At 45.0% G+C, this 26834-nt stretch overlaps 2 protein-coding genes across 3 annotated transcripts in view; one reads left to right on the plus strand and one right to left on the minus strand.

The window, feature by feature from the left end:
* Positions 1–26834, minus strand: part of LOC121818087 (craniofacial development protein 2-like) — an 80858-nt gene that overhangs the window by 10007 nt on the left and 44017 nt on the right. The gene's annotated exons all lie outside the window — the stretch shown is intronic.
* On the plus strand, positions 1931–7869 carry SPAG11B (sperm associated antigen 11B). Of its 2 annotated transcripts, XM_027962665.3 has the most exons (3): positions 1931–2438; positions 4540–4730; positions 7063–7869. In XM_027962665.3, exons 1-2 carry the CDS (start codon positions 2384–2386, stop codon positions 4725–4727), a joined length of 243 nt encoding a protein of 80 aa, XP_027818466.1. In that variant the 5' UTR covers positions 1931–2383; the 3' UTR covers positions 4728–4730; positions 7063–7869. The 2 variants fall into 2 exon arrangements, with proteins under 2 accessions (XP_027818466.1, XP_060263181.1); XM_060407198.1 differs by lacking the exon at positions 7063–7869 and having other exon boundaries at positions 4540–4904.

Raw genomic sequence — 26834 nt, forward strand, 5'->3', positions numbered from 1 at the left:
ATACATAAAATAAAAATAAGTATTTCCTAAACTTATTGAGGAAGCATCAAACTTTTTCTACAATAGCTGCACCATTTTACTTTCCCATCAGCCACGCATGAAGGTTCTGATTTTTCCACACTGTTACTAATAGTGTCTACTTTCCAAAATATTATTCTTGTTACTTTTTTTTTTTTAAATGACGATCCTAGGGTAAGTGAAGTGGTATCTCTCTGAGGCTTTGATCGCATTTCCCAAATGATTAATGATGTTGAGCATCTTCTCATGTGCTTGATGGCCATTTGTATTTCTTCTTTAGAGAAATGTCTAAGTCCTGTGCCCAATTTTTAATTGGGTTGTTTGGCTAATTATTATTTAATTGTATCAAGTTGTTTTTTTAATATATAAAAATGTTTTATGTTGTTTTTCAGTCTCTGTCATGTCTGACTCTTTGCGGCCCCATAGACTGCAGCACGCCAGGCTCCCCTGCCCTTCACCATCTCCCAGAGCTTGCTCAAACTCATGTTCATTGAGTCAGTTATGCCATCCAACCATCTCATAATGGCATAAAAATGTTTAGCTGTTATCAAATGTTTCAAACCCGTGTATCTTTCATCTCTCCTTAAACTTTTTTCTCCTATTTATAAGTGTAGTACACACCAGAATAATTATCTTCTGTGTTGGAACAAAATGAACTTTAGTTTCTTTCAACCCTGTAATTATAGAAACCAATGAACCTATGACCAGATTAATAAGACCATTCAATGAACTTGATTTGCTACTTTAGCTTCCTTAAGAATGCCACACCTGATTCTCCAGACTGTTTATGCAATTCTTCCTTACCAATTGCGTTCCAAGTCTGTGACTGACTTGAAGATAGATTAAAGTATAGGGGGAAAATGTGGGTGATAAAATCTGATACTGTTAAATCATTTCTCACCCAAATGAGCTGATTTTCCAACATAGTTCATGAAATTTCCAGCTGTACAGAAAACAGTTTCCAAACTATAACTTCACAAGTATTTGGGCTTTAATGCTAGATAAAATATACCATACACCTTTACCTTAAATGTTCCCTACATCAGGTCAGTATAAATAGCGAGGATGAATACCAATTATAAAGCATTGTGTCATTTACGAAGGCGACTTTTTAAAAAATGACCCATACGTTTGGATATATGCACTTCAGTGTTTTCATTGAACAATTATCCTTATCTCTTATAGAGAGGTCCATTTAGAATTGTAATTATTCATTGGAATCCTTGAACTTTTAGGATGTATTGTTTTGGTATGGAAGCCTGTTTTCTCAGGGTTAAATCGATCTGTTTAGACATTTAAAATTTCAGTTATTTTTAGTTAGCAGATAATTGCTTTACAATCTTGTATTGGCTTCTGCAATACATCAATGGGTCAGCCATAGGTATGCATCTGTCCCCTCCCTCCTGAACCTCCCTCCTACCTCCCACCCCATCCCACCCCTCTAGGCTGGCAATTTTTACGACAGGTGATTTCAGACATAGGTTCAGAGCAATCAGCCATAAAAAAAAGAGCTGCAAATTTTAATGTTTATTATTTACTGTTTGAATCACACATAGACACTATCTTAATACCTATTTTATAATTACATAGTGCTTTGTGAACCTTTTTGTTGGCACCGAGAGGTAAAGTTCCCAAGTAACTTTCCCTTAAGCCCTATTTTAGTAGGTGCTTTTACAAAATACAGACAAGCCAGTGAATAAGGGTATCCTTTGTTAGGACCTACTTCCTTTGCTTAATCTTTTTAGTACTGGAATCTCTGAACTGAATGTCTGTCCCTTCTTCTTCTGGATGCCCACTCTGCTCACCTGTGTCCTGACTCACCTCCAGAGAAGTATGGGGCTGCCACCTGACATCTCTTTATCAAAATCCATTTTCTCAGTAAGACTTGTGGTCAAACATGTTTGCTGCAAATTGGTTAAATAGGGGCAGGAGACCACCTATAAGTGGTCTTGAAGCTATTATGCACCTGGGAGTGTGTCCATGTGCCCAACTGTGGTAGATGCTGGCCAGTCAGAAGCTACTAGAAGGCGGGGACCCTGTCTTTGCACGTCTCTGTCCCCATCACCTGGCCCAGCACCAGGTGCTAAGTAACCATCAGTCCAGTGGTTCTTCTGCCACTGAAGCCAAGTTATTGGTCAGGTCCTGAATACGATGAAGCCTGTCTATTTTTAGGCAGAAGAGTATCCAGTAACTTCTGCCCACAGCCTTAGTCAGTAGACCAGATAAATGTGCTCATTCCTCATTAGTGTCCCCAAACCTATAAATGTCCCATTTTTGTGACCTGTCCTCTCCATTCCACTTGGCTCTTTCATCAGATTTGCTTTTCTGCACAGCAGGGTGGGGAGACCTGAGGGAACTTTAAAGCATGAAGGTCCTCTTTCTGTTCACTCTTCTCTACTGTTTGGTCCAAATGAACTCAGGTAAATGTCTCCTGGTCAGGGTAGAAAGCTGCTCCCAACCAGTAGGGTTGAGCTGGGACAGGCTGGGGAAGGCTGTGCAGGAATTCCCCGGATGTGTGTGTCCCTGGCGGGGATGGGCAGGAGGTGTCTGTGTGTTGGTGGTTGGTGCAGGTGGACCCCTCTGGGACTCAGCTCTGGGCCATTTTGATCTTCCCTACAAAAAGGTTTTGAGAGGCTAAATATGAGTTTTCAGGGTCATAAGACAAGTCACAGAGGCATCTTTGCTCCAATACAAATAGAAAAGATTCATCACAGTCTGAGAAAAGTTCGCAGAAAGAAATTACCGTCGCCCAAATGTCAAAGCTGGAAGGGAATGAATCTTCTATGGAAGCCCCACACTTTACAGGGAGAGGAAACCACACTCCCAAGAAAGCCTGCTGTCCTGCAGAGCAATTTACAATCATGGTCACAGCAGCAATTCCTACTGCCGATAGCATTCCTCCAGCTTCCACAGAGAGCCTATTTTACAGAGGAAATCCGAGGCACAAGCAGTTAAATGAGTTATCCGAGGAGAAATCATTAGCTACTGGGAGAAGTGAGGCCAGCTCTGATCTCCAGATTTCTGGGCTGTGGTTCTTTGACCTTCGTTAGGTATGTCGCCCATCACTTCATTGGGCTCCTCTCCAAACCATGGTAGAGCTGAGATGACACAGGCTCAGAGAGTGTACCCCATTTGGATATGAAATGCTGTGCAAGGTTGTTTTTTTAAATCATGTAAGACCAACGCTGTGAGTGTTTTGGTTTTTGAATAATTTCATTTACTTATTTTGGGGTGCACTGAGTCTTCATCGCTGCACACAGGCTTTTCTCTAGTTGCAGCGAGCAGGGGCTACCTTTCCTCACAGTGTGCAGGCTTTTCATTGCGATGGGTTCTCTTGTTGGGGAGCATGGGCTCCAGGGTGCTCGGGCTTCAGTAGTTGCGACATTTGGGCTCAGTAGTTGTGGCTCCCAGGCGCTAGAGCACAGGCTCAATAGTTGTGGCACATGGATCTAGCTGCTTCCTGGCATATGGGATCTTCCTGAATCAGGAATTGAACCCGTGTCTTCTGCATTGCAGGTGGCTTCTTTACCACTGAGCCACCAGCAAAGCTTTTTTTTTTTTTTTTTTTTTTTTGAGTCATGATAGATTGACTTTTGCAGATCTGATATAAGACCTTTCTTTCGACCATCTCATTCCCAAATAGAAAATGCTGTTTTTAAATAAGTTGAGATATATTCAACATACAATATTAGTTTCAGGTGTACAACATATTTGTTCTATATTTGTATAGATTGCAAAATAATCGCCCTAAGTCCAGTCAACATCCATTACCACATGTAATTCCTCTTAATTTTTTTCTTGTGACAAATAGAAAATGCTTTCCTTATGGGAACTTTCGGTAGTTCTGCTTGACCTATAAATCCACAAATCATGGTGAGAAGAACTCAGTTTTCTTTTCTTTATTTCATTTTAGGCTGTAAAACTGAAAATTAGGCCACTGACTGAGGATCAGAACACTTTCCTATTTTCCTAAAGACCAAGACTCATCCTTCCAATTACTCCACTCTATTCTCCAAAACTCTGTTTTTCCTTGTTGAATTAGCTCACATCCACCACCAGGAGGCTTGAGAAGCCTGATAGAATGCAATAACGTACACAAATACATGTATTATATAAACCTTCCCAACAACTTTTAGGAGTATGTATTATTGTCCCTGGTGCTGGGAAAGACTGAAGGTGAAAGGAGAAAAGGGCAGCAGAGGATGAGATGGTTAGAGTCATGTTCATTCACGTTCATAGATTAACCATCGACCCAATGAACGTGAATCTGAGCAAACTCTGGGAGATAGTAAAGGACAGAGGAGCCTGGCATGCTACAATCCATGAGGTTGCAAAGAGTCAGACATGACTTAGCAACTGAACCACAACAAAAAAAGTTATCGTCCCTGTTTTATTGTTCCAGTTGAACTGGAACCTGTCCAGACAATTTTTTAAGAGTATGATAAACATTGTGGAGGTGGCCTATGTTTATCCTTTATTTTTTGCTGTGAGAACTAATTTGTTAATTTGTTCTATCCGTAGGGGATGTTCCACCTGGAATTAGAAATATTATCTGCCTTATGCAACATGGAACCTGCAGACTTTTTTTCTGCCGTTCTGGTGAGAAAAAATCTGAAATCTGCTCTGACCCCTGGAATAGGTGCTGCATACCACATTCAGAGGAAGAAAGAAAATACAGACCAGAGATGGACGGCGGGTCAGGCACCTAGAACGTAAGCTTCCAGAAAGCAGGCGGGATCTTAAAGTATGCTAAGGGTTTAGAAGAATGTGTGACTCACAGCAGGTGCTTAACAAACATTTGTTCAATGAATCCAGCATCAAGGGTGAAGGCCTGATAAAAGATTTTTCCCAAAAGCTTGCCTACTTTCCTTTTTTCTGTTTTTTTTTTTTTTTCTCTTTAAAGACTCTCAGAATTTCATAATATTCACCTCCATTCCAGGGACTGCCCCCAGTTAGGGGTAGACCAGAAAGCAAAGTACAAATCCAGCTCATCTTCAGAGAGTCAGAAATGCAGCCAGTCTACTGGCCTCTTTTCCACCAAATGACATCTTTCTTCTCATCCGAAGCCCAGCCTTATCCCACTGATTCCCAGACTATTGTGTGCCTGGTGTCCTTTCCAAGGCCTCCTCAAGTCACAATAACAATAGGTCACATGTAAATAGGATTAAACATTTTTTCAAACAATCTGAGGTTATCTCGGTTGATCAACGCAGTCTTATGGAGTATATGATAAGGTTGAGGCAGTTCCATTTTAGGGATGGGAAGCAGATGGAAATCAGAAGGTTAAGTGAATGTCCCCAGGTTAGCAGTTCACAAGTGGATTCCTGGCACTGGTATCACCAACCCAGTGCTCGTTGCTCTGTGTTCTTTCTAAAGAGCATATTTCTGAGTAAACAAAGCAAGGCAGGACTTGACGTTCACAACCCACTGTCCTTTGTTTTTCTCTGAATCTGCTGAAACTTGTCACCCATCCCATATCTTTGAGCAGTCATCCGAAGGGCAGTAAATATTAATTACAGGTAAGAAATGTAAAAGAGTGATAAAAGCAGTGTCTTGATGTACGAGACCACATGCCAGGCTTTTTCTAGACCAGTTAGAGAACCTGATAGGTACCTTCTTTCTATGTTTGTGTTCACTGCCTGAATCCAGTTTGTTCTCCCGCAAGCTGAATTTACTCTAAGAGTCACAAGGAAGATCTGCCTCTGGGCTCCTGTCTGGATTCCCAGCTCAGGCATCCAGCCACACTGGCCCAATGCCTTGGCTTCTGCCCAGGCCCTCCTACACTCACTCTTGGTTGATTCCTAAATACCATCAGACAGGCTCATGGGGTTGTGAGGAGTGGAGCCTGTCTTAATCACAGGCATCTCTGCGAAGCCCTTGGTCATCTTCTCAAAGGACTGAGGGCCAGTTCCAGACATGCAGGGACTGTCTGCTTGGGGAGGGATCTCACTCAGGCTTAGGTCTTGCTCCCAAGTGAAACATGACGCTCTCCATGCTTCAGGGCAGGCCGACAGATACTGTGCCAAGAGTCCTGCCATCCCAAGTCCCACATCTCTGTCCCCTGGAGACTTCACACACTCGTGTGTGTGCACAGACACAGCCACACAGACACACACACACAGACACACACACACAGACACACACACACACACACACACACACACACGGAGGGGCCCATGTCCAGAATACTGGGGAACTGGAGTCTGGTTCTACCTCCTCTCTTGACCTTATTTTCCTCAAAAATAAAATGAGGGAGATGGTTTAGACCTCTGACAGCCCTCACAGCTTCCCACGTGCGTGTAGAATCAGGGCCTCATCAATGATCAGGGATAGCTGGGAGCAGGGCAGGTGGGACACCCAGGATTTGGGCAAGTCTCTTCCCTTGGTGGGAATGGAGTTGGGATCATGGACCCTCTATTGACCCAGGAGGGGCTGGACTCTTCCTGGTGGTGCTCCTGGGCCATAGACAGCCAGGAGAGGACAGAGGGACTTGACTGGAACCAACAGGGTCTGGCATTTCTACTCGGGAAGTCTATACACCTTCTCCATGCCTTTTTTTTTTTTTTCTGAGCTAAATATAGTTATCCCCCACCATTCATCTCAAAGAAGCAGCTTCCTCTTCTGAGATGGCTAATGAGTAACAGGGCAGGCCCTCCCTAGACTCCAAAGGGCTCCAGTGTCCCCCACTCAGGCCCACCCCGACCAGCACAGCAGAATCCATCACTGTGGCTCATGGCCCTCAGGCTCCTTGGTGCTTCCCTCCTCCCCTTTTTTTGACTTCCCTGGTGGCTTAGACATAAAGATCCCCTGGAGAAGGAAACGGCAACCCACTTCAGTACTCTTGCCTAGAAAATTCCATGGACGGAGGAGCCTGGTAGGGTACAGTCCATGGGATTGCAAAGAGTCGGACACGGCTGAGCCACTTCACTTCACTTCCTCCCCTTTCAGGACCTGTCACTCTGCTGCTGTGATTTACGCACATGTCTGCGTTTCTCGCTGCACTTGGAAATCCTCAGGACAGGTCTGGGTCTTACTCCTCTGCAGGACTTTAGTGACCGGCCAAGCGCAGTCAATGTGAAACAGATGAAGGAATGAATAATTCAAGCCTCAGACAGATCTCCAGTCCACCGCTGCTGCTGTCCTTTCTGACTTGAGGACAGGACGTGGGATGCCCCCCTGTGCTGATCGCCACATCGCTGTCACAGCCTAACGCCTGCCTCCCCTCTTCTCTCTCACAAATGGCCAGAAAGTAGGACAAAGCTCTCGGCAGCTCTGCCCTGTTGTACTGCCTCACAGCTGAGCACGTGACCCTTTCATTTTCAGGGCTCCCTGCTCCCACTGTGAGCAGCAGGGCTGGAGGAGCGAGGCTGGCAGAAGCCCTGAAGAGTCTCCACCACGAATGTTCACCTGCCACCCCCTGCCCGTCAGACACGGAATCTTAGGCCAAAAAGGGCCCCGAAAGGTCATTTAACAAAACCACCTGCTGTCCCCACCCCCACAAAGGCAACACAGTGTCATGGACTCTTCACCTGATCTTAGCCAAAAGGCCGAGATGCAATCATGGAAAGACTCTTGAGCAAGGAATCAAAACCCCCGAACTCTAGTCCTGTAACTCATCCCTGTCACGCTCTTCATTTGTGATGTGGTCATACGTTTGTATCCGCTGATCTCAAACGCGTCATTAAACTTTTGTTATTTAATGTTGGAATCTTCTTGATTCAAATAAGACACAGGGAGAGTGATCTGAGATTGTTTTTCGATGTGGAAATAGTACACATTGTATTTGAATTCCTGTAGGTGGAGCAATTCAGTAATGAAAATAGAGACATGCATATACATGGGCACATTTACACAAGCTCTTTCTCTGTACAGTTATAACATGAGAGGGTGTTTTAGCTCTTCATGGGTGAAACAGTCCCTCAGCTGAATGTCGATCATCTTTGTCGGGTTCATCTGGACTCTTCAGATGAAGGCACTTGCTCTCCCCACGTCTTGGGGTCTTTGAAGACAGAGCTGAGAGGGGCTTCCCAGGGGGCTCAGTGATAAAGAATCTGCCTGCCAAGCAGGAGACACAAGAGACGTGGATTTGATCCCTGGGTCAAGAAGATCCCCCTCTCTCCCATGGGGAGGAAATGGCAACCCACTCTAGTATTCTTGCTGGGATAATCCCATGTACAGAGGAGCCTGGTGTGCTACAGTCCCTGGGTTCGGACACAGCTCAGTGACTCAACAACAACAACAAACTGGAGAGAAAAATGAGAAGCTTGCCCCCTCACCTGCCTCTGAAGATGACCTTTGCCACCAGATCCCACCTGTGAAACCCTGTGCTGGGGAGGTGAGTGTGCTCATCTCATGAAAAATCTCTCAGGCCAGATGCCGCCTGCCTGTTTCCAGAGCAATTCTGTGCTGTCTGAAAATCACACTGTCCTTGAAGGCGATGCAGCAATGAAAGACTGAGATGAAATTTTAACACCACCACCACCAACAAAAAAGAAAATCGTTCAAACTAGCTCTTGCGCGAGGGCCGCAGGCCCTGCAGGCTCGCAGTCATGTTGCACTAGCTCAGCCTGTTAACCTCCCTCTTCCGGAACCGCCCACAGAATCCTCCTCCACAAAATGCCAATATGTCGTCTTCGCAGAAGATGCACAATCATGTACGTAAAAGCCAGGGAAACCCAGGCCCCTAGGAGCTCAGAAATCCACCGTGGTCCCAGGCTCCGCCTGGTACTTGAGGGTGAAGTAAGGAGCCTCCAGACTCAGGAATCTGCAGCCTGTCTCTGTGTCTGAGAACAAGAGTGAGGCACCAGGCCTTGTCTTCAACGAGAGCTGTTGACCTCCCTGAGGTCAAGGCCCAGGACTCTAAGTTTCTCCTCGGGGAATGCTCTCTCTCTCTGTCTGGAATGGGGTGTTGCCCATCTGACATCTCTCCTCAGACCGCTCTGTCTTTCTCCATACAAACGAGCTCACCTCCCCTGGCCCCCAACAGTGAGGTATTTCTTCCAGAATGTGCCTGTCTGCCTGACACGAAGTGGATCATGTGACCTGTCTCCTCTGAGGGCGCCTTCTCTCTCTCTGAGGAGGAGGGCCAGCCTTTCCTCTCACAGGTTTTCAAGGGTCTGGGGGATCATGTGGTGAAATTATGTTTATCAGGGTTCACGGCGACTTCTCTGTGTTCCACTCACTCGGAGCCTTAGCTGTTGGGTGGCTGTGGTGGTACCGGCGGTCATGTGACTGCAGAGAAAGGTAGTGAATTGCTGGAGGGGCTCCCGGGGTCCCCAGCTCTACCTGAGGCCATGGTTCTCAGTCTGGATACACAACAGTCTCACTCAGATGCCATTACAGAGTCAGCTAAGGACCCACCCTAGATAATCCGTCAGACCCTATAGGCGGTGCCTTGGGGGCCACATGTAATTCTTAAATGCTGCCAAGATGTCCCTGAGGACCACAGGGCTAGGGAAGATGATTCCTGAAGGGGGAGGACCCCTGCCTGGACTTGGACTGAGAGCTGGTCCGTCTGAGCTCCCCCAGCTTCCTCCCAGGAGCGACACGGTGACAACAACAAGTGAAATGTGTGGCTTTTCCAGTTTCCTGTGGTGCTCGCCTGGAACTGCTCCACACCTGCAGCAGGCATCACGCCTGAACATCTTGTTCCGTGAGTCACCGCGGCGCAGCCGTCAGCTGGTCAGGCCGCAGTGGAGCCAGGGAGCCCCAGGCTGGCTCAGCGTGGGAACCCACATCCCGGCCCTCCCCTCATCCCTGTCATTCAGACATCTCCGCCCTATGCTCTTGTGTAGGGAGGACACCGTGAGTCTTGGGAAAGGAATTCGGTAGAGAGACAGCTCCTCTTGAAAAGACAGATGGAACACCAAGATGGCAGAAAGCCTCGTTCTAGGATTTCCCACTCCAGCAGCTTTCCTCTTCAGGTGCCAGACCCTATAGGTGGTGCCTTGGGGGCCACATGTAATTCTTAACTGTTGCCAAGATGTCCCTGAGGACCACAGGGCTGGAGCAGACGACCACCCCACAGTGGGCGAGGGTCTTGTGGTGCCTGTCCTCCCTTTCCTGTGTTGTCCCCTTCCGGGTGGCGTAGCTGATGCATCCCTGTGCAAGCCCTGCACCCCCGCTCCAATAACCAACTACGGAAGTGCCATTCGAGAAAAGACTTTAGGCTCTGGTTTTTGACCAGAAACTTTCCTTTGACACCTTCATTTAAGATTAAAAATATATCACCATCAAAATTTTTCTAATGGGTGTTGGCATCCTTGAAAAAAGTCCAAGTTAAACAGTCTTATAAGAATTGCTTCCTTAACATGAACAGTATTCTTGATACAGGAACACTTTTTTTAAAAAACTCATTTAAAAGCATAAAATAAAATAAGTAATTATGTCTAAACATATTTCAGAGTTCATTCAATAAATGTAAAGTTAAGATTCCATGTGATAAAAATACATTGTTCATAGTTCAACTTTTTTTAATTAAAGCATTAAAAAATGGTGCATTTTTACATTTGATGGCATCTGTGGAGACAAAAAGAGTGAGAGAAGAGATTTGTGTCTAATAGGAAACCCCCCATTAGACAGCTCAGTAACTGTCTTCCTGGAAATCCCCCCTCTACCTCTTCCAGATAATTAGGCTCCTGCTAATAGGGGGACATTGACTCAAAGTTAGTTCTCCAGATCCAAACATGAACTGACACCAATTTGCTCAGTGTTTATTCCTGCCTGCCAGCAAGTTTGAAAGTCTGAAATCCTTTTCCTATAGACTTCCCAAGATCTCTAGAAACCCTAATTACTTGCTTGAGTCTCTAGTTTCCTCAAGAAGATTTCAGGGAACCAATACAGGGTTTTAATCTGGAGGTAAAAGAATTTTTCTGCTGAAAGTGAAAATTCTTGGGGAAAGAAAGGAGATGCAGCCCAATTCACTTCTCCCCAGAATCACTGCAGTCTGAGCAGCTGGTCCTGACTCACTGCCACTCTGGCCAAGTTTGAAATTTGTATTCAAGGTTAGAGAGGAAGACAGGAAACCAGGAAAATGTTTCTCACCCCCACCTCCAAAAAAGAAGATGATCTAGAAATGAGGTGATGAGTGTGTTGATTAACTAGATGTGGGGAATTCTTTCAAAATGTGCACATATCTTGAATCATCTTGATGTTAGTATCACATGCATGCTTAGTCACTCAGTCGTGTCTGACTCTTTGTGACCCTTTGGACTATAGCCCACCTGACTTTTCAGTCCATGGGATTCTCCAGACAACAACATAATGGAGTGGGTTGCCATTTCTTTCTCCAGGGGATCTTCCCAACCCAGGGATGGAAACTGGGTCTCCCGCATTTTCAGACAGATTCTTTACCATCTGAACCACATCATGATCTTACAACTTTATTTGTCAACTATCTATACTTCAAATTTAAAAATCAAAAAAAAATTTTAAAAAAGGACACAGTCTGACTGAAAAAGAAAGAAAATGAGAAGAGAAAAAAGGAAGAAAAAGGAAGGGAGGGAGATTTTTGAGAACCAGGAACCAAGACAGGAACAATGAGACAAGAGTTGGGGAAGTATATTTTGGCTCAATAAGGAGAAAAATAAAATAATAGACATAGCAGCTGAAAGTAAAATGAGATCCTCTTGGAAACAGTGAGTTTGCCAACATTAGAAGTGTTTGAAAAAGGCAGGATTTAACCATCACATAAAGCATTTTATTACTATGAACTTGAAGATCCCTTTAAATCTGGAGATTTTGTTGCTGTTAATAACAAAGCTAGAAAACAGTCATCTTTAAAAAGTAAAGAAACTCCCCTAAAAGCTTGGCTTTGACTATGTCAACTTGGTCATATTTCCTCATGTAGAGAGAAGAGCCACACATGGCCCTATGCTTGCCTCGTTTGGGATTTGAGAATGGTTAGTCTGAGATGAGCTATGACTCCCATCTTGAGCTCTTCTCCCCACAGAAAATGAGGGTCGATTCTTATCTGTTATCTCTTTCCCCATGAACCTTCAAGATGAGTCATTACGGAGCTTTGTGGCCAGGTTTATGGACAGGAGGGGTCTATGTGTTCTCATCACGCTCTCCCACAATCACCGGGCTGGAGAAGGAAACTTCCTGGTCAGGAAACTCCCTCGGGTGCAGAAGGGGGTTCTCAGAGCTGGAAACACTCAGAAGGAGACTTCTGATGTGGAGAGACCCAGGGACCATGGCGCTCTCCTCCAGAGCAGAGGAAGAGACCACTCGGGGCGAAGATACACACATACATGGAGACAAAGAGAAGAAGGGAGGAGACAGGCCGTGACAGATGCAAGAACACAGAGGAGATCAGAGGCAGAGAGAAACAAGAGCAAGACACACAGGGGAGGTGAACGAGACTCGGGAACACGTTATGGTTTCCTTTCTCAAGTGAAAAGGTGCAGTCTTGCAGGGGCTCTGCAAGCTGGTATCTGGAGCTTCCATACTTCCCCAGGGAAGAGGCAGATCTCAAAAGGGCCCCTGAAGTGAGACTTAAACGGAAAATTCAGGCAGCTGAGCAAGACAGCCTGTGATACTGAGCATCACTGTCTGTAATAAAATCCAGTGCCAAAGAAGCTAGAGAAAGCACCACCATTGTTCAGTCGCCTAGTCTGACTCTTTGTGACCTCGTGGACTGCAGCATGCCAGGATTCCCTGTCTTTCACCATCTCCTGGAGTTTGCTCAATCTCACGTCCATTAAGTCAGTGATACTGTTTAACTATCTCATTCTCTGCTGTCCTAGAGGCAAACGTGACCCTTTGTAAAGCGGTGCATCCTGCCCTAGGCACCCCAGGGTGTTTTAGCTCAGTGAGCCATCATAGTCACAACAATATAGGACAGTCTGGTGATGCAAAACACCAACCTCCAGGAGAATAAAGTCCAGCCCTTTATCAGTTATTTTTCCTAAAATGTGTACTGTGCTTGAAAATGTCTAGAGATTTCTTTGATTTTCCCCCCCAGTTTTTGTAGGTTGTCATCTGGAAGACAAGTTCCTTAGCTGGGCGTGCAGGCCTGGATAGGTGTTGTAAGCTCTGCATATGTATACATAACTAGAGAGCTAAACCCGAGATTTGGCCCTGGGCCAGAGTGTTTCCAAAAACAGACATGTCTTGTGAAATGCTTATTACCAAATGCAAAAATGCCCCTGAAACAAAACACATTTTAAGACACAGTAATTTAAACAGGTATATGTATACATATATTATATAGACTGTATTTTTCATGAACTGATCCCGAGTGCTCAAAAGAAGAAGATACATGCAAACAGCACAGATAAATAGAAACATGTGCCCATGAGTGTCAAGTAGAGTGGTGAAAAGGAAGGAAGGAGAAAGAATGGGCAGGAAGAAAGAGCAGAAACTCTCTTTTCACAGAGATTGTTAGAGGATAAATGACATCATTTAAGAGGAGGGGTAAGGACCTGCCAGAAGTGGGAAAGGGGGACGTTTTTCGGGCCCTTATGTATCAGGAGCGGGGGGAATATAAGAGACGTGCAGGCTTCATCTGAGCGAGAGTGACTTCTGTTATTCTGTGCGTGGGTCTGGGTGTGCGTGTGTCTCCCTGTAAAGGCTGTGGGAGAGAGGAGAGGTCTTCTAGATTTGTGGTGGGGAGAGAGAATGTAGGAAAGGCACCGACCAGACGCACAACCTGCCGGGTCTCCCTGAGGTCTGGGCAGCAGGACGCATGGGTGCAGCTATCATGACACAGCTGGGTTTCACAAAGTGTAGGTGGAGCCATTACATGGGCAATGTCCTGGCCTCAGACATGATCAGAAGGTAAGAGAACACCTGTGCTGTGTTTTAGGGGAGCTCTCAAAGCAAGATGGAATATAAGTTAAGCAGCTCCCTAAAGCCCTTCAGAGCCAGGCATTATGACTAAGCGAGACAGGCCAGTGAGAAATGACTCATGAGGGCCCCACCCTGCTCTGGGGGTCCCATTCTGTATGAAGGGGGAGAGATCTTTGGATACTTCTTGAAGTTACAGTATGAAAATATGACTTAAAATAATTTAATTTTCCTGAAAATGCCAGAAATCTGGGCTTTTCTGTAGAATCTTTAGTCCTTTAAATGTTCGTAATTATATCACAATAATTATATCATAGTATGCTGTGTTTTCGGAGAAGGCAATGGCAACCCACTCCAGTACTCTTGCCTGGGGAATCCCGTGGATGGAGGAGCCTGGTAGGTTGCAGTCCATGCGGTCGCTCGGAGTCGGACACGACTGAGCAACTTCACTTTCACTTTTCACTTTCATGCATTGGAGAAGGAACTGGCAACCCACTTCAGTGTTCTTGCCTGGAGAATCCCGGGGACGGGGGAGCCTGGTGGGCTTCCATCTATGGGGTCGCACAGAGTCGGACACGACTGAAGTGACTTAGCAGCAGCATGCTGTGTTTTCGGAGAAGGCAATGGCAACCCATTCCAGTATTCTTGCCTGGAAAATCCCATGGACGGAGGAGCCTGGTGGGCTGCAGTCCATGGGATCACTAAGAGTCAGACATGACTGAGTGACTTCACTTTCACTTTTCACTTTCATGCATTGGAGAAGGAAATGGCAACCCACTCCAGTATTCTTGCTTGGAGAATCCCAGGAACAGAGGAGCCTGGTGGGCTGCCATCTACGGGGTCGCACAGAGTCGGACACGACTGAAGTGACTTAGCAGAAGCAGCAGCATGCTGTGTTTTACCCATGGGTTGCCAATGCACAACTCTGGCTCAGAGGCAGAATTAGTTTGACTCAATTAAATGAACTATGAAGATTTAAACCTATAATAACCTCAGAAATGCATGACTCCTGTTTCTTCAGCAGGCAGAGAGGAAATGGAAGGCCCACACTGGGTCAGCACCTAACCTAAATTCACACAGTAAGTTTGTCAAAAACCTTGAGACCGAACATCTCATCTCTAGATCCCATAAAGCATGGTTTGTAGAACGCCTCACCGTAGTAGTTAACCATCGCTGCGTAACAAGTGACCTCAAAACTTAATGGCTGAAAGCAGCAAACATTATCTCACAATTTCTGTGTATTGTGAAACCATCGCAGCTAAGCTAATGGCTCAGCTGGGTGCTTCTCGATCAAAGCACTCATGGAGTTCGAGTCCGGCTGTCAGCCAGCCTGTGGTTCTGTTAGAAAGCTCTCATCTCTAAGCTCACTCAGGGAGTTGTTGGCAGGAGATGGTGTGTCCCAGGCTGTTAGACTAAGAGTCTCAGTTCCTACTGGCTGTTCCCACCAAAAGTCTTCTTCAGCTCCTGGCCACATGGGCTTCTCAGGGCAGCTCCAAACGTGGCACCTGGCTTCCCTCAATGGCAGCAAGTAAGAGAGCAAGTAGGCACCCAAAACTGAGCCCACACTCCTCTTATCTCAGGAGTGGCATCCGTCACTTCTGTTTGTTAGAAGTGAGTCAGTGAGGCCAGGCCACAAGCAACAAATGGGGGTTACACAGCTTTAGTAGGATAGGTGTCTTCAGAGGCCACCTACATACTCATTGTCTCACAAATACATGCCAGGGGCCAGCCCACTGGCTAAACCCAGCTGCTAACTGTTTTCATAAATAAAGTTTTACGGAACAAAGCCATGCCCATGTGTCTATATATTGTTTAGGACTGCTTTTGCCCTTCACCTGCAGCATTGAGTAGCTGCAATAGAAAGCATATGACCAGCAAAGCCTAAAAGTATGTGTTGTCCAGTCTTTTATGGAAAAAGTTTTCTGGGTTTATTTTTTTTTTAAATTTTTTGTTCATGCCACATGGCATGTGGGATCCCCATCCTCAACCAGGGATTGAACCCATAGACCCTGCAGTGGAAGCACAGAGTCTTAACCACTGAACCACCAGCGAAGTCCCAGTTTCCTGATTTCTGATGTACACAGTAGTAAGATATTTTTTAAAATATGGAATATTGAGGTGGAGATGCCAAATTCATCATCTGAATTTCTCTCGGGGCTCTGGCATTGTGAATGTCAGGGTGGTACTTCCATTTGTGTGCTTGAGGGCTAAGTCACTTCAGTCGTGTCCGACTCTTTTAGACCCCATGGATTTAGCCTGCCAGGCTCCACTCTCCATGGGATTCTCCAGGCAAGAATACTGGAGTGGGTTGCCATCCCCTCCTCCAGGGGATCTTCCTGACCCAGGGATCGAACCTACATCTCTTCCAGCTCTTATATTGGCAGATAGGTTCTTTACCACTAGCGCCACATGGAAAGCCCAATACTTCCATAAGAGAGTTAAATGGGAAATCTCAAAACAACTCTATGGTTTGGGTCCAGTGGTTGAGGTCTAACTTCAACCCCCGGGTCCTTCTCTGCTCATTCTCCACCACATCGGTCATTCACCCTTCCGTTGGGAAACCCCACTCCCAAAACCTTTGACAAAAAGATGGATACAAAACAGAGTTGTAATGACCTCAAGTAGTAAAGCAGATATTTAGCATTCTCTGTAACCCTAATGGGGCTTCCCAGGTGGCTCAGTGGGTGAAGGACCCACCTGCAATGTAGGAGATGTAGGAGACTCGGGTTCAATTCCTGGGTAGGGAAGATCCCCTGGAGAAGGAAATGGCAGCGCACTCCAGTCTTCTTGTCTGGAGAATCCCAGAGGAGCCTGGAGGGTTACAGTCCATGGGGTCACAAAACGTCAGACCTGACAGCACGCAGGCCCATAACCCTAATGGGCCTCAACTCCAAACTTGAATTTTACCAACTTCCTTCATTTCTTTCAGCCTTAATTTTCTTATTCTTAAAATCCAGATTGCAACACTGACTTCACACTTTTTTTTTTAATTGCAAAAAGGGCATTATAGCACCAATTACAGTGCTAAGTACATAACAGTTCAGTAGGTGCCGATCATTATGTGTAAAGTCTTAGATGGTTTCCCATAGCTTATTTTAGCAACAGCCAATAGGTTCATTTCAAGTTTCAGTTCTCACATACTAGTGGCAAAAGCCCTACATTTTCAAAAGGTTTCCCTGAGGTTCCCTCGCTTCCTCCCCGAGTCCCTACCCATTAATGAGTTCACTGCATGTCTTTTTACTAAAAGCCACCTGTAGCCCAGAATTCCTGCTCAAGGAAGCGGCCAGCAGACTGGGCAGGCTAGTGGCAAGAGTCGCTGCCAGGTGAGTTTTCACTGGGGCTGAGGGTGAAATGCAAAATATCTGATTAAAGTATAAAAGTATAAACAGAAAGTAAAGCATCCTGCACATTTCATTCTGCTTGGAATGAAAACATTGCTGTCAGATGGGTAGGAGGAAGTCTTTCGGGAGACTTGCATGAATTTTTGAGGTCCTGCCCTCGATTTTGCCCTCAGGACTCGGGAGAGTAGCCCCACCTTGTTGGGTGTGATTTTAGACTCTGGAAAAATGCACACTGCACCACATCACTACTGAGCCTTCAGATTCCTCAACAAGCTGGAGCCTGTTAAAGGTGTCACATCTCCAGTCTGGCTCTCTCTCCAGAGCGTGTTTTCCTTCAGGCCCACCGGGAGTCACCACCTTGACCGTCTCTCCATGTTGGTGACAATACCGTTTACCTGTCCCCTGTGCAGAACACTGGTGGTCTCCCGAGTCTGCTTTGTCTCACTTCTAATTCCTTCTTTCATCCTCAGTCGTACCAACTTCAGATTTTACCTTCTAGATGCTTCTCACTCTCAAGTCTGTCTCTTTATCCCATTGTTTTTTGGGGTAAATAAACAGTCTTTAGTTCAGCTCTTGGTTTCCTGACCTTTAGCCTAATAATCCTCTATCCTGTATTATATTTGCTATAAATTTTGTTTGCTAAAACATAAAATTGTTTGGATTGTTGTCCTTTGTAAATCCTTTGTTGACTTTGCATTACCTGCTAATATTCTCTATTTCCTAACTCTTCTGGTATTATTTATCCTTTGTAATAGTTTTTTTCCCAAGTTTCTTGGTTGAAAATACCTCAAATTATTCAAAGGATGAAGGCAATGTAGGACATGAGTATGCACTTTCTCATTAACACAAGGACACAAATAAAAAGGCACTGTCTGTTAAAGGTGATAAGAAAGGCCCACAAATAGTGATAGGATATGCCATTTACTAAGGAGTTTGGCAATAGCTCCAAGTGTGCTACAAAATATGCCCTGCATGAATGCAAAGTAGGGAGCAAGCACTTTCAGCCAGGGCGGTCAGCATCGTGAAGAGCTGGCATTTAGTCTGGGTTTTGTATTAATAGATTATGCAAACAAGTGTGGAATGAATGGACTGGACACACAGATTGCATTTGAATAATTGGGAAAAGAGAAGAATCAGAAAGACTTTAATTTCCACCTTCTATTGCCAAGCAACTGAAAAGCCAAGATGATGGAAGGTTACATGCTGAGGTGATGATAGGGTCCCAGGTGGCAGTGCTCTTTAAAAAGATGTGAAGATCAGAAAATTGAGAGAGTGGTCCAGAGTAGTGATAAAGATGGAAGCCATCTGTGTAGAGACATAGACAACCCACATCCCAGGGATTATGGGCAGCAGTAAGAGGACCGGAAGTAAAATTTTAATATTCAATATATAAAGATGACGGGGTACCTTATCTAGCCTCTCTATGTTGTGGCTTCCTCATCTGTGAATGCAGATAATTATATTAACCTTATTGAATTATTGCATGATTCACATGAAATAAATGCGTATAGACTGCCCAGTAGAGTGTCTGGCACAAAAAATGTCTGTGCGCAACAAATGTCAGCTATCATAATGGTGATCATCATTATTATCATCATATGATAATGATAAATTCTTGAAGATACTCTCTTTTAGGGGCTTGGAGGTGAAGGTGTTAGTTGTTCAGTCATGTCTGACTCTTTGCAACCCCAAGGACTGTAGCCCACCAGGCTCCTCTGTCCCTGGAAAAGTGAAAGTGAAGTTGCTCAGTCATGTCCAACTCTTTGCGACCCCATGGACTGTAGCTTACCAGGCTCCTCCATCCATGGGATTTTCCAAGCAAGAGTACTGGAGTGGGTTGCTGTTTCCTTCTCCAGGGGATCTTCCCGACCCAGGGATTGAACCCGGGTCTCCCGCATTGCAGGCAGATGTTTTACCCTCTGAGCCACTGGAGTGAGTTGCCATGCCGTTCTTCAGCGGTTCTTTCCAACCCAGGGATCGAACCCAGGTCTCCTGCATTACAGGTGGAATCTTTGCAGTCTGAGCCACCAGGGAAGCCCTTTAGAAGCTTAGAGAATAGAAAAAAGAAAAATCCCATAATGAATCAAAGGCAACAATCAAAGGAGAGCAGATATGAAAAGTGTATGTTTTTTATCTTTTAAGTCATCATGTCCCAAGGTCCTAATATAGATTCAGTTCAGTTCAGTCACTCAGTCATGTCCGACTCTGCGACCCCATGAATTGCAGCACGCCAGGCCTCTCTGTCCATCACCAACTCCCAGAGTTCACTCAGACTCACGTCTGAGTTGGTGATGCCATCCAGCCATCTCATCCTCGGTCCTCCCCTTCTCCTCCTGTCCCCAATCCCTCCCAGCATCAGAGTCTTTTCCAATGAGTCAACTCTTCGCATGAGGTGGCCAAAGTACTGGAGTTTCAGCTTTAGCATCATTCCTTCCAAAGAACACCCAGGATTAACTATACACAAAGTTTTCTGGATGTTGAATTGAAGTAGAGGGACAGGTTTCAAAATCGAACATAGTCCCACAAATCACATGTTGAAAAGAGATCTAGTTAAATGATTACGGACAAAGAAACCATTGGATTGGTGATGTCAAGGTCACTGTTGAACTTGGAAAGGGTGCCTTTGATGAATTTCTTGAAACAGATGCAGAAAGCAATAAATTTAGGATCAATAGGTTGAGGGAATATATAGTGGTATAGACCACTCTTGGGAAGTCGGATAATGGAGACAAAACAAGCTTCTGCCTCTTCTGTCCTGAGAGGTTCTCTCCCCTATGCAGTGGCTCTCATTTTCTCCTCTTGTAATATTCTTAATCAATTTCAAGTAAACACAGTTTTCACTTGAAGCAAAGTCAGTTAGGGTAATTTGAGAGGATTTGGACTTGTGACTTGAGTAGCACCTAAGAGGAGCTCCCTATGCCGAGTTGATGCAGACTATGGACATGGAATCACTTTGCTAGTTTGTTTGCCCTTTCTCAAATCTAACAAGTATCTCTGTGTCTGCTGGACCCATGAGTAAAATCCTGAAGATAGTTCATCATCAAGGCAGTGGTAAGGAATCAGTGGATCTGGCTGGCTTACAGTGGTCCACATTCAGAGGAGCGGGGGATACCTGTATGAAGGTCAGACATGGTGGCTGTGGAGGTAGATTTTGGTGACCTCAGCATGTTGGATAAGTTATATCTTAGATCTACGTCATCATGAATTCTTGTCGCGGTCCCCTTGTCTTCCGAATCAAGGCAGGCTTGTCCCCATGCTGTCCACCTGGCCACAATAGACTGTTGACTGTTCCCTGACTTGCTCAATGTTTCCCTACATGTGCCCTGGCTCCTGAGGAGAACAGTGTGTCTCTGATTCTGCTCAGCCTCATCAACCAGATCACGAGTCCATGACTCATGGTGACCCAGGCATCCCTCACTCCCACACTTGTTTTTTCTTTTTACTTCCTCCCTTCACCTTCTATTGATCTTTCCTCTTTTTTTTTTTTTTTTTGGGTACTGTGGATGAAGCAAAATGTCAAATAAAATGTTCACAGTTCAAGAGTATTTTCAAGAATCTCAGAGGGTGAACAATGTTTACTCATGCCTGGAATATGCAAGAATGCCAAGAATACTTGCTGTCTGAAGATATAAAATAACAGCCCACACCCAGGGGGTTTGGTGGAGACTAACAGCTCAGTCGAGTAGTGTGAGATACAGCCTATTCTCACTGGGTCCACTTCCCCATGTTGAACTGTAGTTCTCTGGTGTGAATTTGAAGGGAAGACAATATCTTTTAAAGCAGGAATAACAGTTCAGATGCCTTTGGGAGATAGGCAAATATATTAATGCATAAAGCAGGGGGATGGGACAAAGTGCTAAGCAGATTTTTCAACCTGCACAAAAGCCAAATCTACTAACAAAACTAAATACCTCCATAGACGGCCCCAGACCAAGCACCTACAGTTTGCCACTCCTCCAGAAGTAAAAGGTGTCTATACATCCTTGCATTCTCAGTTGTGTCTGACTCTTTGTGACCCAGTAGACTGTAGTCCGCCAGGCTCCTAGGTCGATGGGATTTCCCAGAAGAGAATACTGGAATGTGTGGCCATTTCCTTCAGTGGAGAATCTTCCTGACCCAGGGATTGAACCCGAGTCTCTTACATCTCCTGCATTTGCAAGCAGACTCTTTATCACTGCACCACCTGGGAAGCCCAAAAGGCAGTCTATGATTACATAGTTAAGGAAAGGTTTTGTCTCTCCTGTTTTCTTCCTTAGATTCTTTTGGAGAAAAAGTTTGGAAAACTCAGCAGTGGCCACAGGACTGGAAAAGGTCAGTTTTCATTCCAATAACAAAGAAAGGCAATGCCAAAGAATGCTCAAATTACTGCACAATTGCACTCATCTCACATGCTAGTAGAATAATGCTCAAAATTCTCCAAGCCAGACTTCAGCAATACGTGAACTGTGAACTCCCTGATGTTCCAGCTGGTTTTAGAAAAGGCAGAGGAACCAGAGATCAAATTGCCGATATCTGTTGGATCATGGAAAAGCAAGAGAGTTCCAGAAAAACATCTATTTCTGCTTTATTGACTATGCCAAAGCCTTTGACTGTGTGGATCACAATAAACTGTGGAAAATTCTGAGAGAGATGGGAATCACAGACCACCTGACCTGCCTCTTGAGAAATCTGTATGCAGGTCAAGAAACAACAGTTAGAACTGGACATGGAACAACAGACTGGTTCCAAATAGGAAAAGGAGTACGTCAAGGCCGTATATTGTCACCTGCTTATTTACCTTCTATGCAGAGTACATCATGAGAAACCCTGGACTGGAAGAAACACAAGCTGGAATCCAGATTGCCAGGAGAAATATCAATAACCTCAGATATGCAGATGACAACACCCTTATGGCAGAAAGTGAAGAGGAACTCAAAAGCCTCTTGATGAAAGTGAAAGAGGAGAGTGAAAAAGTTGGCTTAAAGCTCAACATTCAGAAAACGAAGATCATGGCATCTGGTCCCACCACTTCATGGGAAATAGATGGGGAAACAGTGGAAACAGTGTCAGACTTTATTTTTCTGGGCTCCAAAATCACTGCAGATGGTGACTGCAGCCATGAAATTAAAAGATGATTACTCCTTGGAAGAAAAGTTATGACCAACCTAGATAGCATATTCAAAAGCAGAGACATTACTTTGCCGACTAAGGTCCATCTAGTCAAGGCTATGGTTTTCCTGTGGTCATGTATGGATGTGAGAGTTGGACTGTGAAGAAGACTGAGCGCCGAAGAATTGATGCTTTTGAAGTGTGGTGTTGGAGAAGACTCTTGAGAGTCCCTTGGACTGCAAGGAGATCCAACCAGTCCATTCTGAAGGAGATCAGCCCTGGGTGTTCTTTGGAAGGAATGATGCTAAAGCTGAAACTCCAGTACTTTGGCCACCTCATGTGAAGAGTTGACTCATTGGAAAAGACTCTGATGCTGGGAGGGATTGGGGGCAGGAGGAGAAGGGGACGACAGAAGATGAGATGGCTGGATGGCATCACGGACTCGATGGACGTGAGTCTGAGTGAACTCCGGGTGTTCGTGATGGACAGGGAGGCCTGGCGTGCTTCGATTCACGGGGTCACAAAGAGTCGGACACGACTGAGCGACTGAACTGAACTGAACTGAATGAGTATAAAGTAGCATCTTATTCTGGAAATGTGATTCCCCTGATGATTAATGATATTGAGCATCTTCTCAATGCCTATTTGGCCATCTTTACATCTTTTTTAAAATTTATTTTTTATTTGGATGATAGTTGCCTTACAATATTGTGTGTACATCTTCTTTCTCAAGTTTCGAACACAACTGAGCAACTGAACTGAACTGAACTGAATTAAGCTAAAATAACAGTGATAAATTGGATTTCTAGAACCTGCCTCACATATATACCTACAACAGGAAGCACACAATTTTGAGATGCTTTAACAAAGGACCACAGTAAGTTGGTAGCAACTGGCAATTCCATATCATTGTCTTGAATCTCCCACTGGATGCTGAATCTTAAGATGCTGATAAAGTAGATAGGAGGGAGAGTGTAGCCAAGTGTCATCTAGCTATCGACAACATAGTATTGCCACCACAAGGGGAAGAATGAACAGAACTTTAATATTGCTATGATTTAGAGTATGGCTTTGATCCAACTCTGCAACGCTATGGACTGTAGCCCATCAGGCTCCTCTGTCCATGGGATTCTCCAGGCAAGAATACTGGAGTGCGTAGCCATTTCCTTCTCCAGGAGATCTTCCTGACCCAGGGATCAAACCTGGGTCTCCCTAATTGCAGGCAGATTCTCTACTATCTGAGCCACCAGGGAAGCCCTGTGGTCTTAGAAGATAGTCAAAATCCAACAACTGAAGAAAATATGAGAAATTGAAGTAAATATAAGGACCTAAAAAGGGAGGAGTTTGTTCAGTTCAGTTCAGTCACTCAGTCGTGTCCGACTCTTTGCGACCCCATGAATCCCAGCATGCCAGGCCTCCCTGTCCATCACCAACTCCCGGAGTTCACTCAAACTCACGTCCATCGAATCAGTGATGCCATCCAGCCATCTCATCCTCGGTCCTCCCCTTCTCCTCCTGCTCCCAATCCCTCCCAGCATCAGAGTCTTTTCCAATGAGTCAACTCTTCACATGAGGTGGCCAAAGTACTGGAGTTTCAGCTTTAGCATCATTCCTTCCAAAGAAATCCCAGGGCTGATCTCCTTCAGAATGGACTGGTTGGATCTCCTTGCAGTCCAAGGGACTCTCAAGAGTCTTCTCCAACACCACACTTCAAAAGCATCAATTCTTCAGTGCTCAGCCTTCTTCACAGTCCAACTCTCACATCCATACATGACCACAGGAAAAACCATAGCCTTGACTAGATGGACTTTAGTCGGCACAGTAATGTCTCTGCTTTTGAATATACTATCTAGGTTGGTCATAACTTTTCTTCCAAGGAGTAAGCATAATGTAAAAGTAATTTCATGGCTGCAGTCACCATGTGCAGTGATTTTGGAGCCAGGAAAAATAAAGTCTGACACTGCTTCCACTGTTTCCCCATCTATTTCCCATGAAGTGGTGGGACCAGATGCCATGATCTTCGTTTTCTGAATGTTGAGCTTAAGCCAACTTTTTCACTCTCCTCTTTCACTTTCATCAAGAGGCTTTTGAGTTCCTCTTCACTTTCTGCCATAAGGGTGTTGTCATCTGCATATCTGAGGTTATTGATATTTCTCCCGGCAATTAGGCAATTGGTTATAGTGGTGATATGAGAGCTGAGAAATCAAATAAATGTATGGTGAGTCACCTCATAATTTGCAACAGCAGGAAGTCTCTGGTGGTCCAGGGCTTAGGACTCTGAGCTCTCACTTCCCCAGGCTTGGGTTCAATACCTGATTCAGGAACTAATATCCCACAAGCCACATGTTGTCCAAAAAATTTTTTTGCAATAGCATAAAGACACTACTATCCCTGGGACCAGAGGGACAGAAGGAGAAAGGAGATAACCTTCCCAGAGCCTGAGACAGGGAGCACGCCACAGAAGCTGGGGTCGCGGCGAACATGCTTTATGAAAGCCAGGCCCTTGGATGAAGCAGCATTCTGGCCAAAACTGGAAGCACAGAGGAGATGCCTTCGGAAGCTCAGGAAGACGATTGCCTTGGCTTCTTACCAGTTCCTGCCTTCACATTTTCTACCAGTGTCTCCCTTTGGCAAATCTACATGGTGCCTGGAGGCAGGAGTGCGTGGGAAATGTATGTAGTTCCCTACAACACTGCCATTAACTAGCTGGGTGGCCCAGGGAAAGTCACTCAACCTCCCTGAACCTGTTTCTTCATCTGCAAAACTGGGCTAATACTTATCTTTGCTGATAAACCTTAAATAGCAGTGGTCATGATAAATTTTAAACAGCTGCAGAGGAGAGTGGCTGAGTCCCACTTAGACTGTATTAAGATAAAGAAGGGAAGTCCTAGCTCCCTTGTGAGGAGCCCATGCCACAGTCTTTAAGCTGTCTTGCTATTGCTCACCAGCCCTCACTGGTCATTTCTCCCCAGGGCCACATGGGTGATAAATGGGCCAAGTGGTAATTTGCAGTTTACAAGTCAATTTCATATCATTAACTCATAGGGCTTTCCCTGTGGACTAAATAGGACGTTTATTACTCTCTGTACTTTATTGTTGAGGTACAGATGGTCAAAGAGTTTATGAAACTTATTCAAGTAAATCCAGATAATAAATGATAGCACTGAGAATTACATGGTATTGCCTTTGGGCCCCAAACTTTTTTTTAATTAAACTTTTAATTTTATATTGGAATATAGTCGATTAACCATGTTGTGATAATTTCAGGTGAACAGCAAAGGGACTCAGTCATACGTATATAGGTATCCATTCTCCCCCAAACTCCCCTCCCATCCATGTGTTATGTTATGCTACATAACATACAGCAGAGTTCCTGTGATATACAGTAGAACCTTCTTGGTTATCCATTTTATATAGAGCAGTGTGTACCTGTCCATCCTAAACTCCCTCACCATCCCTCCCCCATCCTTCCCCCTGGCAACCATACGTTTGTTCTCTAAGTCTGTGAGTCTGTTTCTGTTGGACCAAAAACTTTGATCAACCAAAACTCTGCTCCAGATTTTAAAAACAGAGTTTAAAAACAAAAAAAGGATTAGAGGACATTAGGAGAAGTCTGACCTGAGAGAAAATAAGTCTATCCTCTCTCAACCTAATCAACATCAAATTTAAAAAAATGCTGGCTCAGAGTCACCAGGAAAAAACCCAGTGGATCCTGCAGGAGGGTTGGGAAGGTCTACATCTCTGAGCCCAGTGACTCAAGACCCTGGGCCTGGGGCATGGCCTCAGTTCCTGTTGATGTCAGACTCATAGGTATGTATTAATTATTCAACAGTAAATGTGCACCTATTAACTGAGAGGCCAGAAGTATTTGTGATGCATAAAATGGTTCAATAAGACAAAAAGGAGGCAAACCAGAGTTAGCAGTGGTTCCCCAGGGTAGAGAAGTGAAGAACAGTCTCACTCTTCTGCTGTGTGAATTTTCACCACAAAAAGTTTCACCCAACTTTTATAAACATCTTAATATACAGAAATGTTCCTCAAAATTCATTCTGTGAGTGGGGCAGTTACCACAGCTATAGCCCGCTCCCCAGCACCCACCTTCCAAATCAGCTGACAAGAAAATGTGCCTTCCACTCCCAGAGAACCTCTGATTAAACAGTCATGTTGCTGTAGAAAGGCCTCCTGTCTTTGAAGGGACAGGTTAGACTCAGGGTTCACGTGGAGGTCTGGTCTCCAAGAAAAGTACATCGTTGCAGGTAACCAGAGCTCCAGGGATGCCAGCCTTGAGCCTGGGCTGAGCGCTGGTTCTAACTCTCTATAGCACCCCAGCCACCCTCTCTTTTATCTCATGTGAGACCAGGTATGAGACCCCGCCGGCCCCACACTTACCTCCTTCCGTATTTAAATGTGTCTGCACTTGGGACTGCAAACTGGTACAGCCACCATGGAAAATGGGATGGAGGTTTCTCAAAAAACTCAAAACAGAAATGCCATATGACCCATCTGGGTACATATTCAAAAAACTAAAAGCGCTATTTGAGAAGATACGTGCACCCAGTGTTTGTTATAGCTTTATTTACAAGAGCCAAGACATGGAAG

This window comes from Ovis aries, chromosome 26, assembly GCF_016772045.2.
Source record: "Ovis aries strain OAR_USU_Benz2616 breed Rambouillet chromosome 26, ARS-UI_Ramb_v3.0, whole genome shotgun sequence".
NCBI classification, from domain to species: Eukaryota; Metazoa; Chordata; class Mammalia; order Artiodactyla; family Bovidae; genus Ovis; species Ovis aries.

What these genes read in the sequence shown, in the direction of transcription:
- SPAG11B (XM_027962665.3), top strand. Translation starts at nt 2,384, where the DNA reads ATGAAGGTCCTCTTTCTGTTCACTCTTCTCTACTGTTTGGTCCAAATG. An exon ending in TTTGGTCCAAATGAACTCAG is followed by an intron (nt 2,439 to 4,539) that starts GTAAATGTCTCC and finishes TTCTATCCGTAG; the next exon opens with GGGATGTTCCACCTGGAATT.